This window comes from Accipiter gentilis, chromosome 12, assembly GCF_929443795.1.
Source record: "Accipiter gentilis chromosome 12, bAccGen1.1, whole genome shotgun sequence".
Lineage (NCBI taxonomy): Eukaryota > Metazoa > Chordata > Aves > Accipitriformes > Accipitridae > Astur > Astur gentilis.
The window spans coordinates 8066602-8092340 of NC_064891.1; the positions used below are offsets into that span (position 1 = coordinate 8066602).

The 25739-nt window shown below is 46.4% G+C and overlaps 3 protein-coding genes across 8 annotated transcripts in view; 1 reads left to right on the top strand and 2 right to left on the bottom strand.

Moving 5' to 3' along the window:
* Positions 1-718, bottom strand: part of MOB1B (MOB kinase activator 1B) — a 45708-nt gene extending 44990 nt beyond the window's left edge. Inside the window, exon 1 of the mRNA XM_049814868.1 lies at positions 606-718. Coding sequence (XP_049670825.1) covers positions 606-619 — 14 coding nt within the window. The 5' untranslated portion in view covers positions 620-718. The remainder of the gene's footprint in view (positions 1-605) is intronic.
* A 1974-nt stretch (positions 719-2692) lies between these two features.
* Positions 2693-16316, top strand: GRSF1 (G-rich RNA sequence binding factor 1). The gene is made up of 10 exons (XM_049814742.1): positions 2693-6676; positions 7070-7214; positions 8121-8276; positions 8641-8781; positions 10219-10348; positions 12947-13107; positions 13263-13387; positions 14087-14222; positions 14436-14519; positions 16042-16316. Exons 1-9 carry the CDS (start codon positions 6479-6481, stop codon positions 14492-14494), a joined length of 1251 nt encoding a protein of 416 aa, XP_049670699.1. The 5' UTR covers positions 2693-6478; the 3' UTR covers positions 14495-14519; positions 16042-16316.
* Positions 16317-16505: 189 nt separating this feature from the next.
* The window catches only part of RUFY3 (RUN and FYVE domain containing 3), a 58530-nt gene continuing 49296 nt past the window's right edge, over positions 16506-25739 (bottom strand). For all 6 annotated transcript variants that reach the window (XM_049814734.1, XM_049814733.1, XM_049814736.1 and 3 more), the window contains 5 exons: positions 24995-25097; positions 23112-23191; positions 21741-21768; positions 20719-20793; positions 16506-19076 (listed from right to left, as the gene is read on the bottom strand). In XM_049814734.1, coding sequence (XP_049670691.1) covers positions 18933-19076; positions 20719-20793; positions 21741-21768; positions 23112-23191; positions 24995-25097 — 430 coding nt within the window. In that variant the 3' untranslated portion in view covers positions 16506-18932. The remainder of the gene's footprint in view (positions 19077-20718; positions 20794-21740; positions 21769-23111; positions 23192-24994; positions 25098-25739) is intronic.

A 25739-nucleotide genomic window follows, 5' to 3' on the forward strand; every position in this document is an offset into this window, starting at 1 on the left:
CAACGACCCCCAATTAATTGATTCGCCCCGCGTGGCTGATTTTTAAATTCATGTCGTCGTCCCCTTTCCAGACACCCACCAGACACCCCCGGGGGAACTGCCGCCCTCCAAACGCCCTGGCGGCCAGCCCCGAGCTGCCGTTAACCCCCAGCTCCCGCCCCTGAGGTGGCGAAGGCTGAGGGGAAGGGGGTGGAAGGCGGCCGTTACAGCCCTTAGGGCGGCCGGTTGTCCTTCCCCCCCCCCCGCCACCGCCTACCCCGGGGGGGACCGGGGCACAAAAGGCAGAGAAAGCGGGCCAGGGCGCTGCTCCGCCGCCGGAGCGGGACGGAGAGGAGAGGTGCGGAAAAAAAAGAAAAAAAAAAAGGCGCCATGCCGGCAGGGAGCTGCCGCCCCGCTCCCTCTGGGCGGTTGGGGAGGGGTGGCGGGCGGCGGCCAGCGTCCCCTCGGCGGGCTGCCCTGCCTGGCGGGGCGGGACGGGGTAAGAAGAGGAGAAGGAGGGAGGAAGAAGGGACCCTTCTCCCTCCTCAGGCGGAGAGAAGCGGCGGGAGCAGGAGTAACCTCCTCCCCGCACGCCGCCGCGAAACCCCCTCCCGCGGTGAACTCACAACAAGAAGCTCATGGCGATGGCGGCGGAGCGGGACCGGCGGCTGCCTGGGCTCGGCTCGGCGCGGCTCGCCTCGGCGCTTGCTCGGCTCCCAATGGCAGCGGCGGCGCAAGGGCGGGCGTGTGCGGGGAGAGTGCCGCGGGGCGGGGACACGGCCCGCCGCCTCCCGCCCGGCCGCCATCGCCCTCAGCAGTCGTCGTCCCCCCCCGCCCCCCCCCCCCTCGGCGGACCTCCTTCTCCTCACGGCGGCCGGCTGTCGCCTGTGCCCGGGCACGGCTTGTCCCCCCTCGGAGATCCCCCTGTCCCCTCAGACAGCCTCGTCTTCCCTCAAAACGGGCATCCCCCTTGTCCCTACCAATACCCCCTTCCCCACACCAGGCATCCCGCCCCCCGCGGCACCACAGGGCTGTCTGGAAGGGTTTTCCCCTCAGCTTTGGGTGACCCAAAGGGAGCAGAGAGCGGGATGCGGCCTCCTGCCAGCCATTATCCTTGGGTAAAGCCCCGCACCGCTCCAGGCCGCAGCGTCCCGGCTGTCACCGGGCGATACTTCTTGGGCACCGGCGTAACGTAAATGCTTCTGACAGCCTTCAGGTAGACCCGGCAGTGAAATCCCCATGGTCTTCTAGAAAATGTCACAGGGGAACTGTGAAAAGTGACTGAGCTACGGTACAGCCCGCCAGTATTCATCCCTCTTCTACCCCAAACTGCCTCCTGTGGAGCAAGCCTGCGGGGCACAGGAACGGAGCAGTTCACTTTAGCCTGTCAAAACGCATTACAATTTTATTATTTTCGCCATCTGGGCATCCTTAAGCAGTCTGACCTCCTTCTTCAGGTGCACGACAAAGGGGTTCAGGTACCCAACCCACAGATAACCACCATGGATGTAAAAGGAATAGGGAGATCTTACCTGGCATTTCTGCCCTCCTCACTCCACAGTCGGACCCTTTTTTAAAGAAATGTGTCAAAATGGCTTTAACGTTTCAACACAACTGTTTGATTTGTGAGCAATTTTTAACTCGGCTGGCTAGGGCGAGCAGTCAGCTAAGAAAGGACACCCCTCAGAAGTGAAGATAAGGCCAACTGCAAACTACTAAGGTAAAGAAAAATCCAGATTTTCTTACAAACCCTTGGCAGGTCCTTCACCTGATCCCCGCCCTGAACTACCTCACCTTGTGTGAGCACAGTTAAAAACTGTACATCCTCCTGTTTGTGGAAATACAATGTACAGCACAGTATCATTTCAGCATAAGTTTTCAAATAAGCACAATCGCATCTTTGCTGGCAGCGATTGTCATGCGGTGTGCTCTTCCCAGGCAAGAGGGCTGTTCCGTGAAGGGCAAACCGAGGGCGCACGGTTCATCACAAAAGATGTCCAGCAGCTCATTCAACACCAGGTAGCAGCCGCAGGCTGTGTTTTTTGGGTCTGGGGACTGTGCTCTGGGAATGCCTACCTCCCATTCTCAAACCAGGAACAATGGTCTAAATTTTGGTGTTTGTCTTGGTCAGTTTATATGTTCCAGGGAAAACAAAGATAGACAGCAGCATCCAGAATGTTTCAAAATAAAATACTCCTATCACACAAGGACCACACGTTCCACGGTAGACTTAGACACATCCAAGTGCCACCTCTTTATGGCAGAAATTACAATCCCAGGGTGTAATTTCACGTAAAAATCTGCCTCCGTTCAGGTCACTAAGAAGCCAGCTGGATTTCGCAGAGGGGAAAGGACAGGCCGCGCAACCCCCAGAGATTTCCTCCTGCCCCAAGGGGATTCTGCAAGCCCTGGCACCCCCACAAAGCTCACGCTGCTGCAGGTAGGCCAGAGTAAAACCTGATGGACTTTCAGATTCGTTATCAGGCAAATTCAGTACATCGAAACATGCTACAATCCCGCACAGCACTAAGTTTTTGTACGGCACGTAAGGGGTTTCAGCTATAAAGCCTTATGTGGCAACATTGACAGTCATCTGCTTCTCTCATGTTTTTAAATGCTGAAGCTGCATTTTCTACTTTTCTGGCTCTGTCCTTCAGACCAAGTCAGGATGCCAGGTCAGTGCATTTCTAAGTAAATTAAAATTACACTACTGTTTTTTAGGACACTTTTAAAATCAAATGTTTTACTGGGCAGCAAAGGCGTCATTTAAAAGCATTTCATGACATTCGCAATTTTCATTTTGGCTGTATTAGTTAAAGCAGGTATGAAATGGGTCTCAGGGCACTTTTTAACAGATGCCATCAGAATAAGTTGGCCACGTAAATCAAACTCAAAGAAATACTGCTGATCTTTCTGGCACATTCATGTTGGGACATGAATAACCTCCGTTCTCTGTTCCCACCCATACGCTTCCTTCTACCCACAGAATGTTTTCTTTTAATGGCAAGTTAAAATTAAATGTCTGTGACTCCAGCAGTCAGTAGGAAATACTTGGCCTGGGCGGCTGTCAGGAGAAATGGTTACGTAATGTGTACATTTTTCTATTCGGCATGGCGAAGGGTCACACGAAGTGCTCGCTTCAGACGCTGCTGATACAAGGGACTGGCAGCATGCTGCAGACTTACGTAAGAGTCGAACCGCTCAGTCGCTCCGGGAAAGGCACAGCGAATGCACCCGTGGCCTCATGTCTGTCATTTTGGTTTATCCATTATACTGTAGAGCTTAAAGAATTACTCTGAAAGGGCCCTCAAGCAGACAAAAGTGCTTTGGTCCTGAACTGAAGTTTCCAGCGTTTGCAGCACAGCTCAGTAAACGCAGAACATTCCAGTGGAAAAAAAAGTTCAAAAATTAAGATCACAAAAGTTAGTATATGTATCATCAGGAACACACACAAAAAAACAACACAGAAGAACAACTTTGTTCTGAATTGTAAAGAATACAGTACGTAAACACTAAGCTCTGTAAACATTCTCCCAACATTCTAGATTAAACCAATAGCATCCATCCATTTCTTAATCATATTTCTTAATACTTGTTTATGCATTACGGTAAGGGATTTGAATTGTGAGCAAGTGAAACACATAAGTATAAATATCACATAAAACGTGTGGCACGTACTTGTAATTATTCTCTACAAGAAATGCAAGGCATGCAGAAATTACAAGAACTACGAGGTGGTTATACGGTGGTCCTGAGAGTCACCGTAATTCTGGAGCTGGGACGGTACAACTCAGCAGCCTTTCTTCTTGCTGGACTGTAGACAGAGGAATAAATTCGGCCCTTTGTTGCCTTCGGGGCCTTTTCGGTGCTCAGGTATGCGTCATTCCTGCTACAATGTTCATACACTTTAGTAATAATGTCTCAGAAATAAATTATTCATGTAGGACCTGCTCCACTAATCTCAACGGTATTTATGGTGCGTACACCATCTGCAGGGGGGTTCATGCTACTTAAATTTCTCCATGCAAACTATGCTCTCCTGTTTTCCAGAGTTGGTGGGCTCACTCAGGCTAAGTGCATGTGACGGTCTGACAAATTTTGGGATGCGACAGTGCACTATCTCCTGCTGAACGCTGAGATAGTTGCAGATGAACAAGTGTTTTAATAGGCTCCTCTTTCATAGAAAATGGTGGAGGTCCCACTGCTTGAGTAACTTAAAGCTAAATGAATAATTTTGGAAAATACCACAACAGAATGTAAGGTCAATTTTTCTTGATGACAGATTACACAGAGTGATAAGCAATGTTTCCCAATGTAAGATGAGCATTTGGTTTAATACCAACTCAGAAGATTTTCCTTCTTCGTCTGATCAAGGTGAAGAATAGCTGGTATTAATTATTCTTAACAACAACCCGTTTAACATTAGGTATTGCAGAAGGCATCTTCCAATATAGATAAGTCTAGCTTCTTGGTCAACAGCACTATAGAGGGCCATCTCCTCAGTTTTATTTTTACTTTAGGTAACAGATTTCCTCTCATAAGTAGACTTTGTTCAACACCAGTTCTGTCGAGTGAATAAATGCAAATTCTACTGTCCTAGGATGATTTTTTTTTTTTTCTTGTTCTGATCATAGGTGCAGAGGCTTTGATCTCTCACGTTTGCTAAGGAAGGTTGGAGATTCCTGGAAAACTTCAGTGCCACCAAGTGTCTGACAAAATGGTGCCCTCTAAAGGTAATTCGCACACACTGACAAGCTACAAGAAAAACAGCAGTGGGACATTTTTTCCTGTGCTTGGGAAGCAAATATATTTAAGAAACAATGGGTGGAAGACGTGCATCTCTTGAAGAGACTCTTCCTTGCACCCTGCTTGGTTCACAAGAGAGGAATGCCCATCACATTCCCTTGGTCTGTATGATTCAGGGATCTGTTTATTGAATTAAACTTAAAGCATGCAAGCCAATCTAGACAAAGATAAGGGTTCAAGATTGATTCCTATAGTTTTCTTAATTTTTTTCTCCTATAAAATTTGCTTGCTTATTTAAAGAAGGTTTTGAAGAGAAACCTGACATGTAGACTATGACAATATGGAATGTGAACTTCTTGAGCACTGAGGTCAACATTCTTTTGAAAATGTGTGTAATACATGATTTACCTTGAAAATTCAAAAGAGTTGAGAGTGCTACTGCCAAGAGACTGTGCTATTATCAAGGTAATAGTCGTGAAAGTTTGTTACAATAAATAGTTTATAAAAGCAAAAGCCAGCAACGAGACGACTTGAAGTAGCCTCTTAACATTTTCAAAACAGTGATAAGAAACATCAAAGGCTTCTGAGAAATTAATGGGTTGGCAGTACTACAAGCTGAAAGACTTTCTGTTGCAAAACCCAAGGCCGTATTTTGAGTGGTAGTTTGCAATGGCTTGAGATTGCAACTCTTACTTGGTGATCCCAAGACTTGAACTACAGCATGCCGGGCAGAAGAGAATAATCTTTGCTGTCGTGGCTGTCACCATCTTCCTGACACTGGGGTCCACATGCCAGGATGGCCTGGCACACCCTTGTTGTGAACAATCGCTCAGATACCTGCCTAAATACCCTGGGTCTGAGCCTCCACAGTCTCCCTTGGCTTCCTCCACTGTCGGGGTGGGTTTTTTTGGCTTTTCTCTTCCTGCTCACTTTGCTTGATCCTAAAAATTTTTCTTCTGGGTTCAGCATGACCTACTTTCCCCACGTGTGCACTTACAAGAAGCTGATGCCAGCTCTTCCCCCTGTATCCCTCTTGGATGCGGCAGTAGCAGCAGGACTGTTTTACCATCAGATCGTCCTTGCAAACATGTTCAGCCAGTACTGCCTGCCTCTGCTCTGTAAGACTGCCAAGCTGGGATGCCAGCGAGGGGGGGGGGAAATCAGCTCTATTCTAAAATTCTACAGGGAAGGGGTGTAAAAGGGTTGTCGTGCTTAAGCCTGACTTAAAACTTTACACTGCAAACATACTGTGGGTTTTTTTCCGTCCTGTTTCCTTTGATAAAGCAAAATTACATATGTATATATAAAAACGTTAGCAGTGACATAAAGTCTAACCGAGTGCAAGCCATCAATAACTTGCCGTGGCTCCCTGAACCACGCTTCCCTCTCCACCTGCGGCATCTCCCCCGCGTCCCACCTAACGCCCCGTTCCCCGCAGAGCCCGAACGCCCTCTCCTCGGCACCGCAGCCGACGGGACAGCCCCGCCGGGGACACCGCTTCGCCTCCTCCTTTCCCGCCTACGGCTCTCCCACTCGAGAAGAAGCAGCAGGAGCAGCAGCCCCCACCGCCCGGACAAGGGGGTGAGTAGCGGCCGCCCTGCCCGGAGACCGCCAAGCGGCGGGCACCCCACGGCTTCCCCCCGACCCTCTCAAGCCCCAAGGGCCCCGCAGCCGAACCCTTTCCCCGGCCGCGGAGCCGCCGGCAGCGCCGGCGCCTCCTGGGAAGGGGAGGCGGAGCCCCCGCCTGTCGCCCATGGCCGCCGCCGCCGCAGCAGCGCGTCGCGGCCTGTCCGCCCTGCTCCTCGGCCGCCGCCCGCCGCTACCGCCCTGGTTGCGCCCTGCGCTCGCCCGCAGCCTCCTCACAGCCGCCGCCGCCGTCCCCCTCGCGTCGGGGCCGGGCGCGCCGCGGACTCTCCCTCCGTTCTGCGCTGCCGTCCGCAGCTACAGTCAGGTAGGAGGCAGCGGGGACGCAAATCTAAAATGGCGGCGGCAGGCGGGCCGTGAGGGGAGACGGGAGGGGACCGACCCCGCCGGGCGGGAAGGAAGGAAGGAAGGAGGGGGATCGCGGCCGCGGCCTGCGACCTTGCGCCGGCATCGGGCTGCCCCGGTATGGCGGGGCGACGGCGACCCCTCAGCGGGGCCAGAGGGGGGCCCCGCGTCCTCATCCCCCGTTGGCAGGGAGGCGGCTGGCTTTGCTCCGGCTCCTCGCCATCCTCTGCCTCCCCCCACCGCGCAAGGCCGCGTTAGCATTGCAGTAAAAAGCCGAAGGTACCACTGCGGAAAGCTACGTGGTTCCACTTTTTAATTCGGGGTGGGGGGCTCTTTCGTTTCTTTTCTGTGACAGGTCACAGATGCGCCATCGGAGGAAGGTCACCTCTCAGAACAGGAACCCGAGTCACCCAAGGCAGAAAACGACAATGTCTTCCTCATCAGGGCGCAAGGATTCCCCTTCTCGTGCACCGAGGAAGACGTGCTTACCTTTTTTGATAGTAAGGCACTTAATTTTCCTGCTTAACTGTTCGGTGTGGTGTTACTGAACCCTATAGTTAATGATTAGTTAACAGAAAGAAAATCTAAAGACTGCTAGCAAGAGAAAGATGATTTTTTAACATCGCTGCAAAATTATTCACGATTTACACATACCAAACAAATAATCAACTTCCAAACCGCTAGACAACAATGACAAACTCTACCTTATGGCATTTGACATTAAACTGAGCAAGTCTTTCCTTTCTGAGTCAGTGTATCCACAATGAAGGCACTCCAGTTCAAAGTCGTTCCTTTAAAGATCATTATGGTTGTCTTTTTCTCTAACTCCCCTCTTTTAAACAAACTGGAGTGGGTTTTACTTACTAGTTTAAACATCAGTGTCACTTTCTGAGCCTACTTAATAGGCTTGTGCATACCTTTGCAGGGCTGATCCCTCCATACTGTAATATCATGATGCATCCTTCCAGAGTAGACTAGACTGTCTGATCCAAGTTTTTAAATGGTTTATTAACCTGCCAAACTAAATTAAGTCAGTTTGAAGTCCTAGGGGAAAGGAACATAGAGCAGGCAGAGTATAGCTATAGAGACTGAAAGGCTGTAGCATTTGTTATTGATTTCAGATAACTCGGAAACAAATCTACCAACAATTTGAGAATGTACATTAGCCAGTTACACATCTGTGGAAGCTAATGGATGTCAGATGAGTTTCTTATCTGTGATAAGCATTGTGCGTTAAGAGTTAAGGTTAGAAATAGGGGTTTCTTATCCTTTGCTTGAAGACAGTGTTTTGCACTGCTGAGGGGGATAGCTCTATGCAGAATACTCCATTTTCATCTGCGATCAAAACAACCCCAAGTTTGATGCAGTTGCGTATGTTTCTGTATCGTGTGTTCCTTGATTTCTAGGCTGTAGAATTCGAAACGGTGAGAACGGCATACACTTCCTCTTAAACAGGGATGGGAGGCGCCGGGGGGATGCCTTGATCGAGCTCGAGTCAAAAGCCGATGTCCAGAGAGCCTTGGAAAAGCACCTGAGGTATATGGGCCCACGCTACGTGAAAGGTGAGTTTCAAATGGCAGAAGTTAACTTCCGAAGAAAACTCATGATGAAGTGAATAAGAACTGCTTGAATAATGAAGCGGGCTGGTGCAAGGGGCGGGCAGCATCGAGACCTGCAAGATGTAGAACAGAGCAACAAATTAGCCAGCAAGGCACCATTAAGCCAAAACTTTCAAGGCTGGACAGGAAAAGCCAAGTGGCTTGTGCAGCAAGAGGCACCATTGCAGGACCAAAGAGTACGGGGTGGGGGTAGAAACATTATGAAGTTTTGCAGGGGAGAAGGAGTCTGCCTTAGAAGAATACCTGCAGAGTGTCACCTTCTGAGTACCATGAGGGAAAATACGTTTTGTGCCTGTTTTCCTTGCAGTTTTTGAAGTACACGATAGTGATGTAGAGGGCTTACTACAAAGTCTGCGGGATGAGTCACAAGCCATAAATGATGGAGTTGTACTACTCAGAGGCCTTCCATTCAGCTCCACTGAGGAGGATATTGCAGATTTTTTCACAGGTAACTCAGCCTAATCTGTACTCTTCAGTTACAAAGTGTTTACTTCTTGAAGGTGATGCTTAGATAGGCTGTTGTTCCTCTAACCAAGAAAAGCAAAAGCACATACAGCCTCGAACAGCATAAGGAGTTGCTGTCCCCCTGCGGCTAGAAGCAACTAAAGCTTCATGAACAAGCTTTTGGCTGCAAGGTTTTCTTGCGCCTTTGACTTTCTGCATGTCTAACCTAGGATCAGTTCTTGCAGCACTCTTTTTGGGGGCCAGTGGAAGGAAAGAGAGGAACCTAAATCCTATTATCTGTAACTGGAGTGCTACCAGTGCATAATTTGGCAGATATAAGAAGGGCAAAAAGGCCTGTATGATAGTTACAGTACAAGTGAACACAGTATGGGTATTCACCTCTGTATAATCATGACAGTTAGACCACATATGCCAGTTAAAACTGTTAACAGCAGGGGTTAGGGGTTTTTTTGTTACTGTTTTGTTCGTGGTTGAGAAAGTTACCTGCACCAGTTCTCACCTGAGCAAGTACTGCACAGTGTGTGTGTGCACACTCATGTCCCACCTTCAGTGTTAGAGCAATCCAGGTGGTTGCTGCCTGCATTCATTAGAAAGGAAGCCTTTCTAGGTTTTACAAAATAAATTGACACTTCCTTAGGTAAAGCTTAAGTTGTAGACTAAACTGAAACCAGTTTTTCTCCCCGAACTTCTTCCACTCCAGGTAGGCGTGCACAGAGTCCTGTAACACTAAGGCTCATAATAACCACCATCATGCCAAAAGCAAAGGCCACAGCTAGTAAATTTTTCAGTTGATAACCAATAGCTCAATATGTTTAAAACCATCTAGTAGCAGAGTTATTATAACGAGATGACTAGGGCAGCATTGTGGAGCAAGTATTTCTGTTTCTTCAGCAGCTTGGGGAGACCCTTTGAGAAAGTAACAAGGTGCAAAGAGGTACACAGAAGCGTTCGTGAAAAAAAAAGTGTAGCAGCCCAGCCTTGTGTGCGCTCTGTATCGTGTCAGATACAACTATTTACTAGATTACAGGCTCCCCAATAAGATATTATAGAGCACAAAAATTGAAATTCAGTGAATTTGACCTGGGTTTTAAAGAGAAAATTTCAAGAACGTTTGTGCTCTGGATCTCCTTGTTGTCTAGAACTTGGATCCAATTATTATTTTAATAGTTACTTGAAGCCTCAAGTCGATTCATTATTGGCAGTTAAGCCTTCTGTGAAAACTAACTTAAAGCAAATAAATTGGAGTTTAAAAAAAAAGTTTAAGAAACGGGTACGTAGGCCAGCATTAGCAGTTTTTTCAGAACTATTTAACTGTCCGGTTAGCTTGTCAAAAAACAGAGGAGTAAGGAAACAGATGTCTCTGAGCTGTGGCAGAAGTTCCTGACAATGTAAATGCCTTTTTCTCCCCACCCTTCTGTAGGTTTGAAAATAACTGACATAGCTTTCATTTACCGGGGAGAAAGAAGAACAGGAGAAGCTTTTGTGCAGTTCGCAGCTCCTGAAATGGCAGCTAAAGCCCTGTTACGACACAGGGAATATATGGGAAGTAGGTACGTACTTCACTGGGGTTCACAAGGGTAGAAGAACATGGTATGAAGCATGCTGTGTGATTTATGGCTTGCTTCTTGCCAGGTGAAACAGCTAATTTTAGGCTTACTCACATTATTTTTAAGGAAGCTTCTGCCTTTATTACCCTTAAAACATAGAACTCTGACTTTAGATTGACATTTCAGTAGAAATCATAGCTAAACCTTTCTCATTGTGGTGTCAGACTGTAACTTTGTGGATTAAAACATTTCTTTTTTTAATAGTAGCCTCTGAAATACTCTGTAATCCAAGTTTTAACTCCTCTGGTGATGTTTTCTTTAGAACCTTGACAAAACTGGAGAAGAAAAGAGATAAAGCCTTTTTGTAGGCTTCTGTGCACTGGAGAGGCACCTTCAGCACTTGTAGCTTGGGGGAATTTGGGCCTCTCAGAAAAAGTCTCAGATCTTTTTAAGTATTCCTGAAGGCAGTCTCATCCCAACAAAAATGGGGTGATGACATTCAGAGCAGGAACACCAGACAGACACCACCTGCCCAGTCACAAGTGCTCAGGGATCCTGCACCTCCCACAGACCAGGTTCCCTGGTGCTTTCCGCAATTTTGGCAACCCTCACCCTTACCCACAGCCCCATATCAGGCATGGTCATCATCTGCATTTGGAGAGTGTGTTGTACAAAGCACCACTTACCACTCAGCTCTGGCTTGAATCCATTCCCAGTGATGACTGCTGGCCAGCCCCATAGAATTGTCCACCTCTTTGGTAACCACATCCACCTGGGCTGTCCTCTTTCCTCAGGAATTCATGTTTAACCATTTTCTTCCAGAGCACTGAGCCCTATACCACACACTTACCTCACAACAGCCTATCTTTTCTCAAGCAGAAACATTTACCACTTTTTCCCAGAATCATAGAATCATTTAGGTTGGAAAGACCTTTAAGATCATCAAGTGCCTCTACTAACCTAAACAGTGCCAAGTACCTCACTAAACCATGTCCCTGAGCACATAGCTTTTAAATACCTGCAGAGCTGCACTCAGGAGGAAAAAAACCAAAACCCAAACAACGAAGGTTGATTTTACCCTGCTGAGATTTCTGTTTTTTCCTTAAGAACCCACTAAGTTCTTTTTCTGAACACCAGATAACAAAAGACTTCACCAACCCTTACCACTTCTCCTACACAACACCTGCTTCCCTTCTTTTGTTGCCTTATTTCCTGTTCCCAATCTATGTGTTCTTGTGTTTGTCCCCCCATATTAAAAGAAAACAGCTGCTTTGTAGGTGTGCCCAATAATTGAAATAACTAACACACTTCCCTACCCTCCAGTAGAGATTAATTAATTCTCAATCTGCCATTAATTTTTTATTTGTCACAATTGAACAAGAGCCAATCTGACTCACCCACCTGAGCTCATATACCTCTGTTTCTGTGTGATTAGCCAAGAAATTGAGTGGTTTCCAAAACTGCTGTCATCTCGCTGTGGTTCATTCTTCCTTGGCTGTCAATTTTATCCAGAAATGGCTTTCAGCTGTGCACAGTACTGAGCGTGGGTTCTTGGGAGCTGAGCTGTAAGCTCTGTCAGCTTGTATGTGGGGTTACTTCCCTTACTCCTGGCTGCTCTCTTCAGCACGGAGGGAAGCCTCCTCACTTGGATATCCATGTTCTCCATCGCTTTATTCCTTCAGTGCTGTGGAAATCACCTAATGCAACACTGCTTGTTAAATTTGTGAGAGGCCCAGCTGGTTCTGTTGCCAGCTCTCTGAAAGATTAGCACAGGCAGCTCTGAGTTAAGAGGTTCTGGGGCAGGTAGCTAGAAACATAAGGCATTATAATTTTATACTTTGACTAAACCTGTGAATAAGGGTTTGGTTTTGGTTTTTTTTCTTTCTGTGGTGTAAGTGGGATCTTGCTAGAGTCCCTTAACGTTGCATGACATCCATATTGGTGCGTTATACCCACAACTTTCACACATACCTTGTTACATTTCATCCCATCAATTTCATAGCCATATGTAAAATCTTACATCTCCAGTGAAGTCTTTAATATGACCCTGTGCATCTTGTGGGTCTTCCTATTCCAGTAATCTGTTTTGGGGTTGGGTGGATTTCTTTTTTTAATTTGGGGTTTGTAGAAATTGGAAAGTGCAATTTGCAGAGGTGCAGTGAGTGGAAAACAGCCTCAGATACAGGGCTTTCAGCATACTACTGAAAGAAATGGAAAACATGTTTCAGAGGAGGTAAACCTGTATTTTTGCAGCAAAACAGAATTTTGGCTTTTAAGTGATTGGTATTCTACAAGAACTTTGTGTAGGGCTGTAAACTAAAGCCTTCGTCCAGACCAGACTGGTCATCTGTCTCGCACTAGGTGGGTTTATACAGGAGAGTGGCTGTCACTGCAAGTTGAAAAGGACTTTTATAAACATAAGTGTGCAATTTAAGTGAATTAATTCTTCAAAACCACTGCATGCCATACCGTGGCTCTCACACCCACCCAGTATGTGAGCAGAGCTGAGAGAGGAGAACGTCCTGAAGGTACTTTCTCAAAACCTTGAGTTCTCTGCGGAGGTGCAAGATGTGCCATGTAATCTTTTCCTTTGAATTCTAGATATATAGAAGTGTATGTAAGCAGAAAGCATCACATGCAAAGGCATGTGCCTTACAACAGGCAGATGGTGACCTACCCCAAAGTAAGAAGAGAACAAGAATCCATCTTTGAAGAAAGGGGATTCAGCAACATGGGAGGCTCCGATGCTGAAAGAGAAAATAGTGAGTCCCTCCCTGTCATGTGTGTTCATTGAGGCCCCTTCATTTTACCCTGATTGTCTGCTGTGAGCATGACCCCAGCTGTCTACAGCTGTCACATGAGGGAGGTGGTAATTGCAAGCATTAATGATTTTTTTTTTTTCCCTTCCATTCCACAGAATTATGCAGGGAAGGAGCAGAGAGCTCAAGGCAGGTTGTAGAATCTGGTAACATCTCATCACCACTGCACTTTGTCCACATGAGGGGTTTTCCTGCCCAAGCTAGTGCCCAAGACATAATAAATGTGAGTAACAGTAGCACTATGAATGAAATTCAGTTGTCATTACCAATGCAAACCCTTGATTAATTGTTACTGCTGACATGACTTCACATTTTTATCTGTGTTAATCCTCAGTGCTGCCTGCCTTCAGGCTGAATGCGTTTGGACACTTGAGCTTGCTCAGGGTTACGGGCTCCCCAGGGCAGCCATGGCCTCATGGGCACAACTGTGATATGCTCACCTCCATAAATAAGAACGGATTAAAGCTTGCTGGGCTGTCTTTGCATCTGTCTTTTTGACTCAAGTAGTCATTTATAATCTTAGCTAGATTTCAGAGTAGTTGATTGTACAAAAATGAATTTCAGAACCTTATTAGTATCAGTTTTACTTCATTTTTAGTAGTATACAGCATTGCAGAGCAAATGTACCTGCACTTAATGACTTGATGTGTACAGGACGTGTGCTGTGGGAGGATTTTTGTTCCTGTCAAGAATTACTCTGCCAGGAGATCACAGAGGGTGGGAGGCTGTGCACGGTGGGACGGGTGACTTGGGTGTGCCTCAGCTGCACCCAGAGAAGGGGAGTCTTTCGCTACTCAGGAGCTCAGACTCCCCCATAGCTGGACAAGGCTTTATGAGTAAAACCATCAATTTTCTCACTAATAGGGTGCATTACTGTTCTGTTGTTTCTTTCTCACCAAACTCTTGTTTTCTTCCATTTCAGTTTTTTGCTCCACTGAAGCCCACAAGGATTATGGTAGAATACAACTCCCATGGAGATGCCACAGGAGAAGCGGACGTGCATTTTGAGAGCCATGAGGATGCAGTCGCTGCAATGGCTAAGGAGGGGTCACAGCTGCGTAAGTAACGAGGAGGGGATCTTACAACCCCAAGACTCGGCTCCTCAGCTATTTTGGCACAGCTTGTCCCACTACCGTTAACATCCTGTGCAAAAGGATCATCTTAAAAGTCAATTTCCACATTACCATATTGTGACATTGGCTTTGCGCAAAGAAAAAAAAGTAACTCATGCAAGTCGCTGAACACAGACCACCTCTCGCATTGTTCCCCAGAGCACAGCACCATTGAGCTGTTCCTGGATGAACATCCAAAGGCAAAAGAAAACTGCTAGCAACAGTGGCACGGTCTCAGATATGGTAAGTGCATCCTTCTTATCTGTTGTTCCTGTTCCATTTTTAGCAGCATGCACCTCAGGCTTACTATTTGTGATACTTGGGATTTCAGCTAGCTTAAAGAGTAAAATTTAGAATGGCTAAAGGGGATCATCGCAGCTCATGTGAGGTCAGGCATCAAGCCTGGACCCTCAGCCTTGCGAATCTGGAGTCCACGGATTAAAGTCCTGCAGCAAAGGGAGAGCAGCTCCTTTCTGAGGTTACAGCTGCAGCCAGCAGAGATTGCACTGCTGCCCAGATGCTGCACAGCTATGCAGCAACTTACCCTTTCACAGCTGAGACCTGCTGGTGTGTGCAAGAGAGGCTATTTTTTTTTTTTTTTCTTTTCCTCCCTTTAAAACTTTGTGCCTGTGATTGATTAAAGGTCCTGATGGGATTGTATTCCCTAGCACAGAAGAGGAAACATAGCTAAACATTTTCCACAGCTGTGGATTAACAGTAATTGGTCTTTTGGCTGAGGGAATGTTACTTACAATTACAGAGAATGGAGTGTGACAAAGTAACAATCTTCAGTTTGTTTTTTTCTTTTTTAATCCATCCACTCTTTCAAAGGCAGGCCAGGAGCCTGGCTAAGTGTGGTAATCAGCATGGTTTCAATGCAAACAGGTTGTAATGTTTTTCACAATGTTAACTTGAGGGGGGAGGTGTGTCCTGTAGTGGGGCAGTTTTTGCTTTTTTTCCTTGCACAGAAAGTGTGGGTATCTCCTTGACATTTACAAAAAAAACCCAAACCCCTGCAGGCTCTGTTGGGTGCCAGCAGGATGGAGGTGGCCCTCCTGCAGAGGCGGGCGCAGTGTGGCCTGGCAGTTTTTGCAGCTGAAACGTTATCAGATCACACTCTTTCCTGAAAACCCAAGAGAGCCCCACCCCACTGCAAAAGAAGGGTTTTCCAGGTCTACAACCCTGCAGCGGAATGTTTGCACCAGTAAAGCAGTGTCCTGTGACCTTTCTGGAAGGCCCTGGCCAACCTGTAATGCTTCTATGAGCTCCCTTCTGAAAGTGGGGGTGGTCACTGCTCCCCAAGGTCCTGGCCCCCCCAGCTGCAGCAGGGAGGGCAACCCCCACTACCAGTGCCCTACAGCCCTGCAGCTCTGGATTTTTAATCAGGCCAGGGATAAGCTCTTGCGGCAGATTAAAGCAGTGCACCTAGATGCGACCTGCATCCCACACGGCCTCCCTGCCACTGGAACATCCAGAAGTTTCTGGCCTCTGCACTGGGACTCGGCCCCAGCGGAATTAAACACCTCCCCACCCCATGTGGGGGTGGGGGGTGTGTTGCGCAGCTCTGCATGAAAATGCCTCACCTGGTGTAGCTGGTTTTATCATCTTACCTTTTTTGGTGAGATCTTTCAGTATTGCCAAATCCAACTATTCTGTTACTGGAGACAATAATTCAGAATAAAATGGAGTGGTGTATTGGAAAATGGGAAAGCAGTAAGCTGCAGCAAGGTAGTGATTTTTCTTTTTCCTCCTCTTTTCTTTTTAGGCCAAAGCGAACACATTCCGTGGGTATGAGCATAAAGATCCAAGTACAAGTGTCGCTGCTCAGTAACAAGGATAAACTGTATAAAACCTAGTTTAGTGCTGTGTAAAAGCATGTAATAAATTGTGTTGACATACTGTGGAAAGATTGTCTGTTGCAAAAGCAGAAGCAGCTGTACTGCAGGAATGGCAGATGCTGCAGGATGGAGCAGTTCTAGTCTCCAGCTGCGTAATGGTGTACAAAGCATTAATAAACCACCAGTATTCTCAATTAATAAAGCCAGAGCAATTTAAGACACTCACACACAGAAGTCAGCAGGCACACCATGTAGTATAGCCAATACCTCATCCCTCCTACCACGCTTCTCTCAATCTGCGTAAGCATCTGTCATCCATTACTGGTTTTGAAACACTTTCATATGCATAGCCAAAGTGGAATGGGATGGAAAGACCACTCCGGACACAGGATACAGATAATCCAAGTTTTTATTATCGTGTGGAACAAAATTAAGATCCACAGAACTGCCCTCCGCTCCCCACAATCCAAAAGTCCAGGCGTCAACCCACATCTAGCTTTACAAGCAGTACCTGAGCAAACGCGCCTTGAACATTTGCAGCATCACGAAGCGTAACACACAGTACTTGCAGGCAGAGACATTCACTGGAGTCTGAGGCAGCAGGAAAGAGGCAAGTGCTGACACAGAGAGCTGGCAGCGAGTATGGTCTCGCTCTGACCTTTCTAAATGCCAGATTCCATTTCAGCCACCAGAGCTGTGTTCTGAAGGGGTGGGTTTTTTCACCCTCATCCCTGCTCGTTCGTAGGGATCTTGCGTGACTTCCGAGGACCTGCTCAAGAGCTGTCCTGCTTTTCACATAAACAACAATCACAGCCTTCACTTCCAACAAGCAGAGTGGCAGCTGCTCCTGCCGGGACAGTCAAGAGCTGGGTACAGGTCACAAATAAGCTGTTGCTTTGGAACTGCAAAATGCTGGACATACCTGCATTAAAATAATTTACAGTAAAGGCCCTCCTTCCAGTTTAATCCTCTAAGGTGGGAATTGCTTGGGTCTCACTTTCTCCTTGTAGGATGAGTCACACTGGGTTTGGATGCCAGAAACTGAAAGCTCATAGGTGTGTACAGGATGTACCCAAAAACCCCCACTAAATTTCAGTGTCTTCTCTATTTACCTCTGGTGTCTCACCCCATCAGAGCAGTGTGCCCACACTCAAGTTCTAGGCTTTTTGTATTTCAACACTGTTTACAGCTAGAAATCTACGTCAAGGGATAGCAGCAAGGAAACGTCTCTGGTAACTACCACAAAGAGGAAAAAAAACCAGAAAAACTATTTAAAGTTGCCTCCCCTGTGAAGGGCTCTGGCTCTGAAGGGCACCGAAAGGAGCTGGAGAACTTGGGTGGCTGAACATGCCGAGGCCTAGAGAGAACTAGAGGAGAGTAATTCCTGGTACAAACTAGCACCAGCCACATAAATAGCCTCAGCTTTGACATGCTTTTTAATGCAGTTCCAGCCAGTCTAATGAATAGAAAAACCCCTCTGAGGAATTAAACCGCTAACCCCTAATAAAATCAGTACAAAACCAAATGCATTTGTCACGTATAAATACACTGGTTTTCTGTGGACTACAAAACATTCTGTGGTCTTAAAGACTGAAGTAGACTTCCAGTATGAAACAGACCAAACACTACTATGACATGCTACGTGCTTCATGAGGAAGCCACTACCGCTTTTTGGAGTAACATAAAACTCCTTGAGGTAACAGCAACAAATAATGATGTAGCATTAACAGTGAAACCTCTTTAAACTATGTTTCAAATTAGAATTTCTAGTAGGTGAAAAGCATTCCAATTTCATCTCACTTTCATTTTGATCTAACAAAAAAAAAAAAAGTGAAACGCCAGGTTTATTACAATGACTTTTCCATGTGCACAAGGGGGAGAGGTGGATCGAAGTGGCCCTAAACCTTCTGTGTCATGGTGAGGATTTGGTATCTAAATACTTGGGAATCCAGTTCGTCCCGTTACCACAGCAAGATGGGAAGTACAGTTACACCCTTAGCTTTGGCCACCATCATGTGGTCACAAAGTCACAGTGAGGGTCTCCAAGAGGAAGGTGAGAGATGCCTTACGGCACTTTCGTGCCTGATCAGTGCAGGTTGTCAGTTCTCACATTGTGCGTGCCTCAAAACCACCTACACACACCCCACACACACCCCGCAGCCCCTAAAATACCGAAGGAGAACTTTCACAGCTTTGTTTGGTTTTTAGATACTGATATGCACAGCAAGCCCACAGCTGGAGGGCTGAGTCAAAGAAACGAAGCTAGAAGGTGTTTATTGGCATCTTACCTGGCCGCCTTATACCCGGCACTGATGCAGCACTGCTGAGCCAGATTGTCAAAGGCAACCGGGAAAGGGGAAATGGTATTTCGAGTGCAGCCAGACTTGAGGATTAAAAATGCTCCCATTCTGCTTTCAGTGAGCCTGTGCTTAGCAGCAGCATGCTTTCACCCCACACGCTCGAGGACGAGAACATTCCTGACTTGCACGCACACGTACACAGCTCTTTTCTGGGTGGTGGCTCTCTGTTCTCACTGTGCTCCGAGGCTGCTCGGGCACACCTTGGGGCTACTTCATGCGACATTCCCAAAGCAGCTGTCCCCAGCACAAGCTCATGTCTGAGAGCAGGCAGATTTTTGTACAGGGAAGGCTCAGGCTGTTGTTTTAGTCACAAGAGACCGTAAACACCACGAAGCTGCTTCCCCTCTGACCTTCAAACAGCACAGGCAAGTGTCTTCTCTTCACATTCCCCCCCAACAACTCCAGAAACTGTCATCAGCTACAACCATTTTTTGTCACCTCTCTCTGCAACCCATCCCCTACAAGGGACTTATCGAATACTGCTGGATGAGCTGCTTGTGACAGGGATTGCAGACGCGCTCAGGGTTAATGCTAGACGGGAGGGGCAGCTCATTCGCTGAACAGGCTTCGCAGAAGATGCCACTGCAGTTCTTGCAGATGTTCTGGAATGCAGGAAGAGGACAGAGAAATTAAGATGCTCAAGACACAAGCAACACAAAGAAATTTACTCTCATTAACATTCAGTCAACCCAAATCCTCTGCTTGGCTGAAGATGCTTCAAAACTCCACTCTTGTCCCCTCTGAAGACCCTAAGTTTGCTCCTGGGCTCAGGACCACTTTATAGCAAAGCTCCTCAGGTCAAATGAGAGTAGGTAAAGGCTTATAGTAAAGCAGGTCAGAGTTACCAATAACGAACCATTCGAGTTTTAATTGGCTCATTCTGCTAGAGCATTTTGTCACAAAAGGTGCACGTGTGCATTTTGTAGCCATATAAATACACTGGAACAACAAGTCTCGCCCAAGATGAGTATTTAAATGTGCACATGCATGTAGAAACGTGTTGAAGGCAGATACAAAGCTTGCAGCATTTACTTTGCTTTGAACTCACGTGTTCTCTCAAGAAGAACACAGGGGAGCGGGAAAGCCTAGAAATCCTACAGAGTTCCTACATGCGTAACAGGAGAGGTTCATTGGTTGATTGGGGGGGCAATCGGCCCCCCCCCCCGCCTGTTCTAAGCATAATGGTATGGCAGCGCTGGGGAGGAGAGGGCTGGCTTCTGACCACGTCGAGGAACATTGTCTTTGCCGGCGCTGCGGCACAGGCTGGCTTGGGAGCAGCAATTCACTCTGGCAAAAATCGCCAATTGCCAGACCTGTCTCTGCGCCAGTCAGAACTGCAAACCCAGCTGCAGCTGGGAGACCCTGCCCGGAGGAGCAGCAACTCATCACTGGTCACTCGGCCAGACACGGCCTCTCCGCGTAAGCCTGAAAGCCTCCTAGTCAGGTAAAGCCTCGCTGTGCTCCACAGTCCCCCCCCCAAAAAAATTTCCCAAGACCTATGTGGAACCGAGATACTGGTTCACCTTTACCCAGGTGCGGAGGTCAGAGCCCTGCACACCTTGTACAGGGCAGACGGCCATCCTGGCACTGCCTGGAAGGACTCTTCCCTGCTCCCTTTTGGTTCAGGTCTTGGCACATCAGCTAGAGGAAAACACAACCCAAGATCACCTTCCAGCTCTCCCTAAAGTACTTGCACCAGTGTGACCAGGACGCCTGCTGCACTGACAGCAGTTTTATCAGCGCCTTGACTCGTTTCCTTGCAACCTGCTCCTGAGGATCAGTGGAGGAAAGTATCTGGATGAAGGCAGCACTCCCACTGAACACCCTTTTCGGTAACTCTTGTAATCCCTCTAGATTCAGACTGTAAAGCAGTGAGGAAAGCAAGAAGGGCTTAGCCACAAAAAAAAAGAAAAAAAATTAAAGAAAAAAAGGCAAGGTGGCTTAAGTGGAGAAATAACAAACAAGTGTAAACACCTCCTATTCTCACTTCTGATTGATCCCAGAAAAAAAATCCACTTAGCTAAAAAGGGAAGAAGCTGCTAAGGGGAAGGGAAACCGAACCACAGAACACAGAGCAGGATAGTGAACCCTCAAGTGACCACTGTTTAACAAATTTACTTTAAGGGTAAAGTGGACTTCAAAAAAGGGCTCATTTCTTTGTCCCAAGTCACCAGTAGGAAATCTGTGCTATTCGAAAACGAAAATCAGAGGAAATGCACATTCACCACAAGTCCTCGGAGTTACCTTTTTTTGACCTCGGCTGCTTTCTTCCCGGCAGAGCTGGCAGATCTCAGTGTTTCCAAGTCCTGACAGCTGTTCCTAAACCCCAAGTAAAAACCAAGATATTCTGCTTTACATGCTTCTTTACATGGCACCTGTATTAGAGCTCTGCAGCTGGTCTGCATCTTACAACAGGAGGAAGATTTCACATGCTTGTGTTTTTAACCCCTCTCTATTCACAGCACGCGGCACGGCCGCACAGGACCACTGTGCATTTGCAGGATGATCTACAGTCGTGGTGGCTACACCACGGGGTGGATGGGGGAGCACAGTACGGCTGCGTGAACCGAGAACCACGCAGCTTGATTTTCAGGTTAAGATCAAGGCTGCTGGCCCAGCAACAAGGCAGGAACTAAACATCTTTCTCACTGTGAAAAAGCTGACAGATGCAGAAATTCCCAGTAGACAGGACACAAGATAAGTGTTGCAGCATCCCATTGACAATTAGGGATCTAGCCATGCTTTGCCCGGCACCCAGGGGATAAAGAATGAATTCTGGTCAATTTGACATACATGAAAAAACCCCAAAACAAACCAACTGACCAAAATACCCCCTCCCTCGAGCCTACAGAGCAGCCGGCAAAACACTAGCCCAGACCAAGGAAGTTAAACACCACCATTTTCACCAACACTAAATTATATTATGCTTCCATTGCTCTTTTTAGACAACCTAGCCCAGGCAAGGCATGGGGCAAAGGAATAATAAAAGGGGTTAATATTAGTTTAAAAAACTATCTGCTTGTGCTGAGGAGGCAAAAAGAACTCATGTAGGTTCAGCAGTGCCAGCTTTTCTAATGAGATAAGCAGTGCTTTTTCCACTAGGGAACAATCGCTGCTATGGAGTCTACAGACAAATCCTGCTACCAAGGCAAAACCCAAAGGACAAACTTCAGGGTATTTGGGCAAGGAAGATGCTGCAGCGACACAGGAGCTCCCTCAGTTCCCTTGCCCTTCAGTATTTCAATGCAAGAAAAACAATCACCAACCTGCTCCTCCTGTGTGCCACTCAGTAACCTACAAGAGAAGAACAGTGTCACTTGGAGTTGGCACTTCAGTCACTGCATCATTTAAGAAAAACACCTGGTTCTTCAGAAAATTATCAGAAAATTCCCTCATCCTATTTTTCAAATCCCACCTATACAGATTTTTGGTTTTGTTTCTTCAAAACCACGCTGCCAAGTCTGCTCGCATGAGAGATGAGATGTTCATAAGCTTTGTCAAATAGTGAAGCAAAGAGGCCGTATGTGACTGGTGCTGTTTAGACATCCAGCACTCCTGGCTAAATGGGAAAAGCAGAAGAAAAACTTGTAAAACACCTTCAGAAGAGCAGAGGAAAGGAAGCATGAACATAGAAAAGACTGTTTAGATGGTACAAGCACAGTTTAAAACTAGCTTTAAACACATTACTGCAAAACATCTGATCCCCTACAACAGACGTGTTTTGAGGCCTTCCAGAGAAATCAGCAGCCTGACGCTTGCACTGCTTAAACACTCAAGGTGAAACAGGAATAAAAAGCATCTAAGGCCTGGAAGGTTTTTAATATCTGATAGAGCAGAGTTGAATTGAGCTGATGCTATTTTTAAAGACAATACTTTTCTGATTAACTTCATATTGGCATTCAGCGCACTGTGTCAGAGCACTGCGCTTTTTTCACTGACATTCAGAGTACTTCAAATAGGCTGTTACCATCTCTGAGCACTCATTACAGACCTGTTCCCTGGGGCTTCTAAAACATCCTTTCACATTTAAAACCAAATCTGAAACTTAGCTTTCAAATACTAAGCAAATTCTACAAGAATCCTCCTCTGTAATATTCAGCTTAGAAACATGCTACCTGAACTACATTTTTATACAATCATCTTCTTGAAATATTACTTCAAGTTCTCTTTCTCCAACAGCTTCTATTCATTTCCAGAAGCCGCTGTTTATTAGCTCCAAATGCCATTGATCCACCAACCCTTCTCCTTTCCCTCACCAACAAAGACAACTTCTTTGGACACGAGTACCAAAGGTCCAGGTCTCTGCAACATTTGGCTTATGAAGGTTCATCGAGTAAGAAAAAAAGAAAAATTAGTAAACAGCAGATTTATATAGAAACATATTCAAAAGTAAATGGGGGGGGGGACAGAGAGAGCTTTTCAGATCCAGAAACACTGGTGGCAAGCAGTAGAACCTCCTTCTCCCTTTGAGAGCTATGAAAAAGCAGCAAAGAGACCTCAACAAAGGGCACGAGGTTGAAAATCTTTCTAGAAAGGAAAGTTGCACCATTCCAAACTTCCCGTCAGCCAAGAAATTAGAGAAGGGGAAGCAGGACTTAGAAAAGAAGGCAAAAAATGAGATTTCTTTTCTTCCGTACTTGTGTGGCAGGACACTGTTCTCCTCTCTTAGTGGCTGTTTCAGTTTAGCTTTTTCTTCCTGGATTTTGAGCTTCCCATCCTGCCAAAAGGAAACATTTACCCATCAGTCAAACTATATGAAGACTCCAGTTTCACCCCTGCCACACTACAAAGGAAGACTTTACATTGCTATTTCAGGAATACTGATCTGCACCTCCTTGGCACAGAGGTGTATTTGGACACGTGAAAGCATACAAACATCAGTCCACCCCAGGAGCAGCTCTACATGCTTTCCTTTTCCTGTGAACAAAAAATTGATGTCACATTTTAGAGATGGACTCTTAAACATGTCCAACAACCTCCTTTTATTAGAAGGTACAAGAAACTTCACAGTCACCCTTTTTTATTTTAACAGCAGAGATTGAAAAGGTAGACGGGCTGAATAAGCTTTTTAAAGACTGATCAGCGAGACAAATCTGCTCAGCTAAGAAATCCTCCCCTCCTCCCCAGCTAAGACCCAGGTCGTAGCGCGAGACATAAATGTGCGTAATGCCACACTGAAACATGACTGTCAAAAACCAGCCTCCCGCCTGCATGGTAAGTGCTGGCAGAATCACCCATGCGTGCATTGCTCTCGAGTTGCGACTACCATCTCAGCGGAGCTCTTAAAATTTCTGCAAATGCAAACTTCCACTGGATCAAGCACCACCTACAAGTTTCGTGGCAAAAGAAAAGTCCATTCTGAAATCGCTTTTTTGCACATTGGCCCATTTGTTCCTACTGCCCCACTCATGTCACGGTGCTCACCTACGAAGTAAAGGAGGATAACCCCACACAGTAACCTGGTCTCAAACCCAGGGACAGGCTGTCAACTAAGCAGCTATTCTGCCTTCCAGAGAGCTAACCAACTTTTGCTTTAAAGATCAGACTAACCAGTTTTGGGTTTGGGGGTTTCTTGTTTTCATTTTTACTGGCTAACTGCGTCGCACTTAGTGTCCAATTCCTTCTACTGGATTACAGCTGTTGTGCTACAGCAAATGTGACTTTCTGACAAATGACTCACGATGCGTAAGTAACTTCACTGAAATTAGGTGTAATATTGGTTAAAAAAAGAAAAAAATTGAACCGTTCAAGCAGCCCAGGGCAGCCCAGCAAAGGCCACTCTCAAGTGCAGCAGCACACATGAGAACTGTAGAAACAACTTCTCTTACTTCACAGCTCTCAGTTACAAGTTTTCTTCTCCAAAGCAACTGTTTTACTGCCAGTTCCCAGCAAAAGAGCCTGTTTCGTTATACAGAAAAAGCTGCAGAGCAGATTTTCACTTTCAAAGGCAAATTTACTGCTAAAAAGGGAGTTTCACTCGGGGGCTAGGAGTTTGACTCTCGGGATGAATGCTGCTCTTTACTTGAAAAAACACTGAATTCACTGATGCGCAGCACTAGAAGAGAACTCAAAGTGATTTGTGATGCCGTCAAGAGATTATTTTGTCTTCCAAGTTTTACTATTTACCTCTTTTGGGAAAACTTCCCTTATTATGATGCAAAAAATAAAAACGAGCAAGTTTGCTTTTCAGAAGATGTAACATGTACAGCATCTCTCCTGCTGTATTACATTTGGTTTTATTAAACTAGTAAAGGAAAACCACAATCACAGTCAAGATTTTGTCAGGCACCCAGCTTGAAAGAGGAAACCAGTGTTCTGCAATGAAGTGTAACGCTTGCAATATTTTTGTAAGGCTCGACTCAATAAACTGCCTATTTCGCATGTGTAAAAAACGTTCCAAAGCTCATTTTGTTGGGGCACGTTAACAATATACATTTATTGCCTAATAAAGCTCAGGAAAAGCAAACAAGCAAAATGAGACTATACTTCAAACGCAAGCCAAGAATAAAAGTCGTGTTACCTGTCTTAGCCAATTCTTTGCGCCTTTCTTGTTTTCTTGGCTGCATTGGTGACTGTGCGACCATCTGTCTCTTTCTCGCTTCAGTTCTAGTTCAAGGTGGCTCCTAGAACATTGAGGTGGAATTGTGAAAAAAGGCTGTGGTTTCCTTAACACTTGGCATGGAGAGCTAATGAACTATTTAACCCTCTCTTTACACTAAAGCAATTGAACCCCAACTCAAGAGCTGAAAACCACTTCTTTGAATAAAAAGTTGTCTCACAGGGTGTTAAGCCATAATATGCCAGGATGGAAAAATCTACAAGTTCTTCATCTAATTCTAGCATGATTTTGGAGGAAATAAACCTGTTGACTACACCTGCAAGTCCTTAATAAATTCTTCATTATTCATCTGTTGATTAGTGCCCTGTTCAAAAAGACATTATCCTTCAGCACGTCAACTGCTACAGGACAGGCTCTGAAACCAAAACTGATGTCCTTGACCACCTCCCAAAGCCATCCACACAGGATGGATGGGACCGTTCCTCCCCGAGAGCTGCGGCAATTCTTCTGACATCTCACCTGAAAGCGGGGCTTGGCCCTTGCGAAGCAACCGAGGGCTCCTCGCCAGGAGTACTCTGCAGCCTGCCCTGCTGCTGATGCTGGCTGAGCAACAGCACATCAGCAGGTCAGGATGTGGGCTTGGGCAGGCGAGGCGAGCCCAGTGGGCTGAAAACAGGACGCACATGCTGTTTTACGGACTGCAATC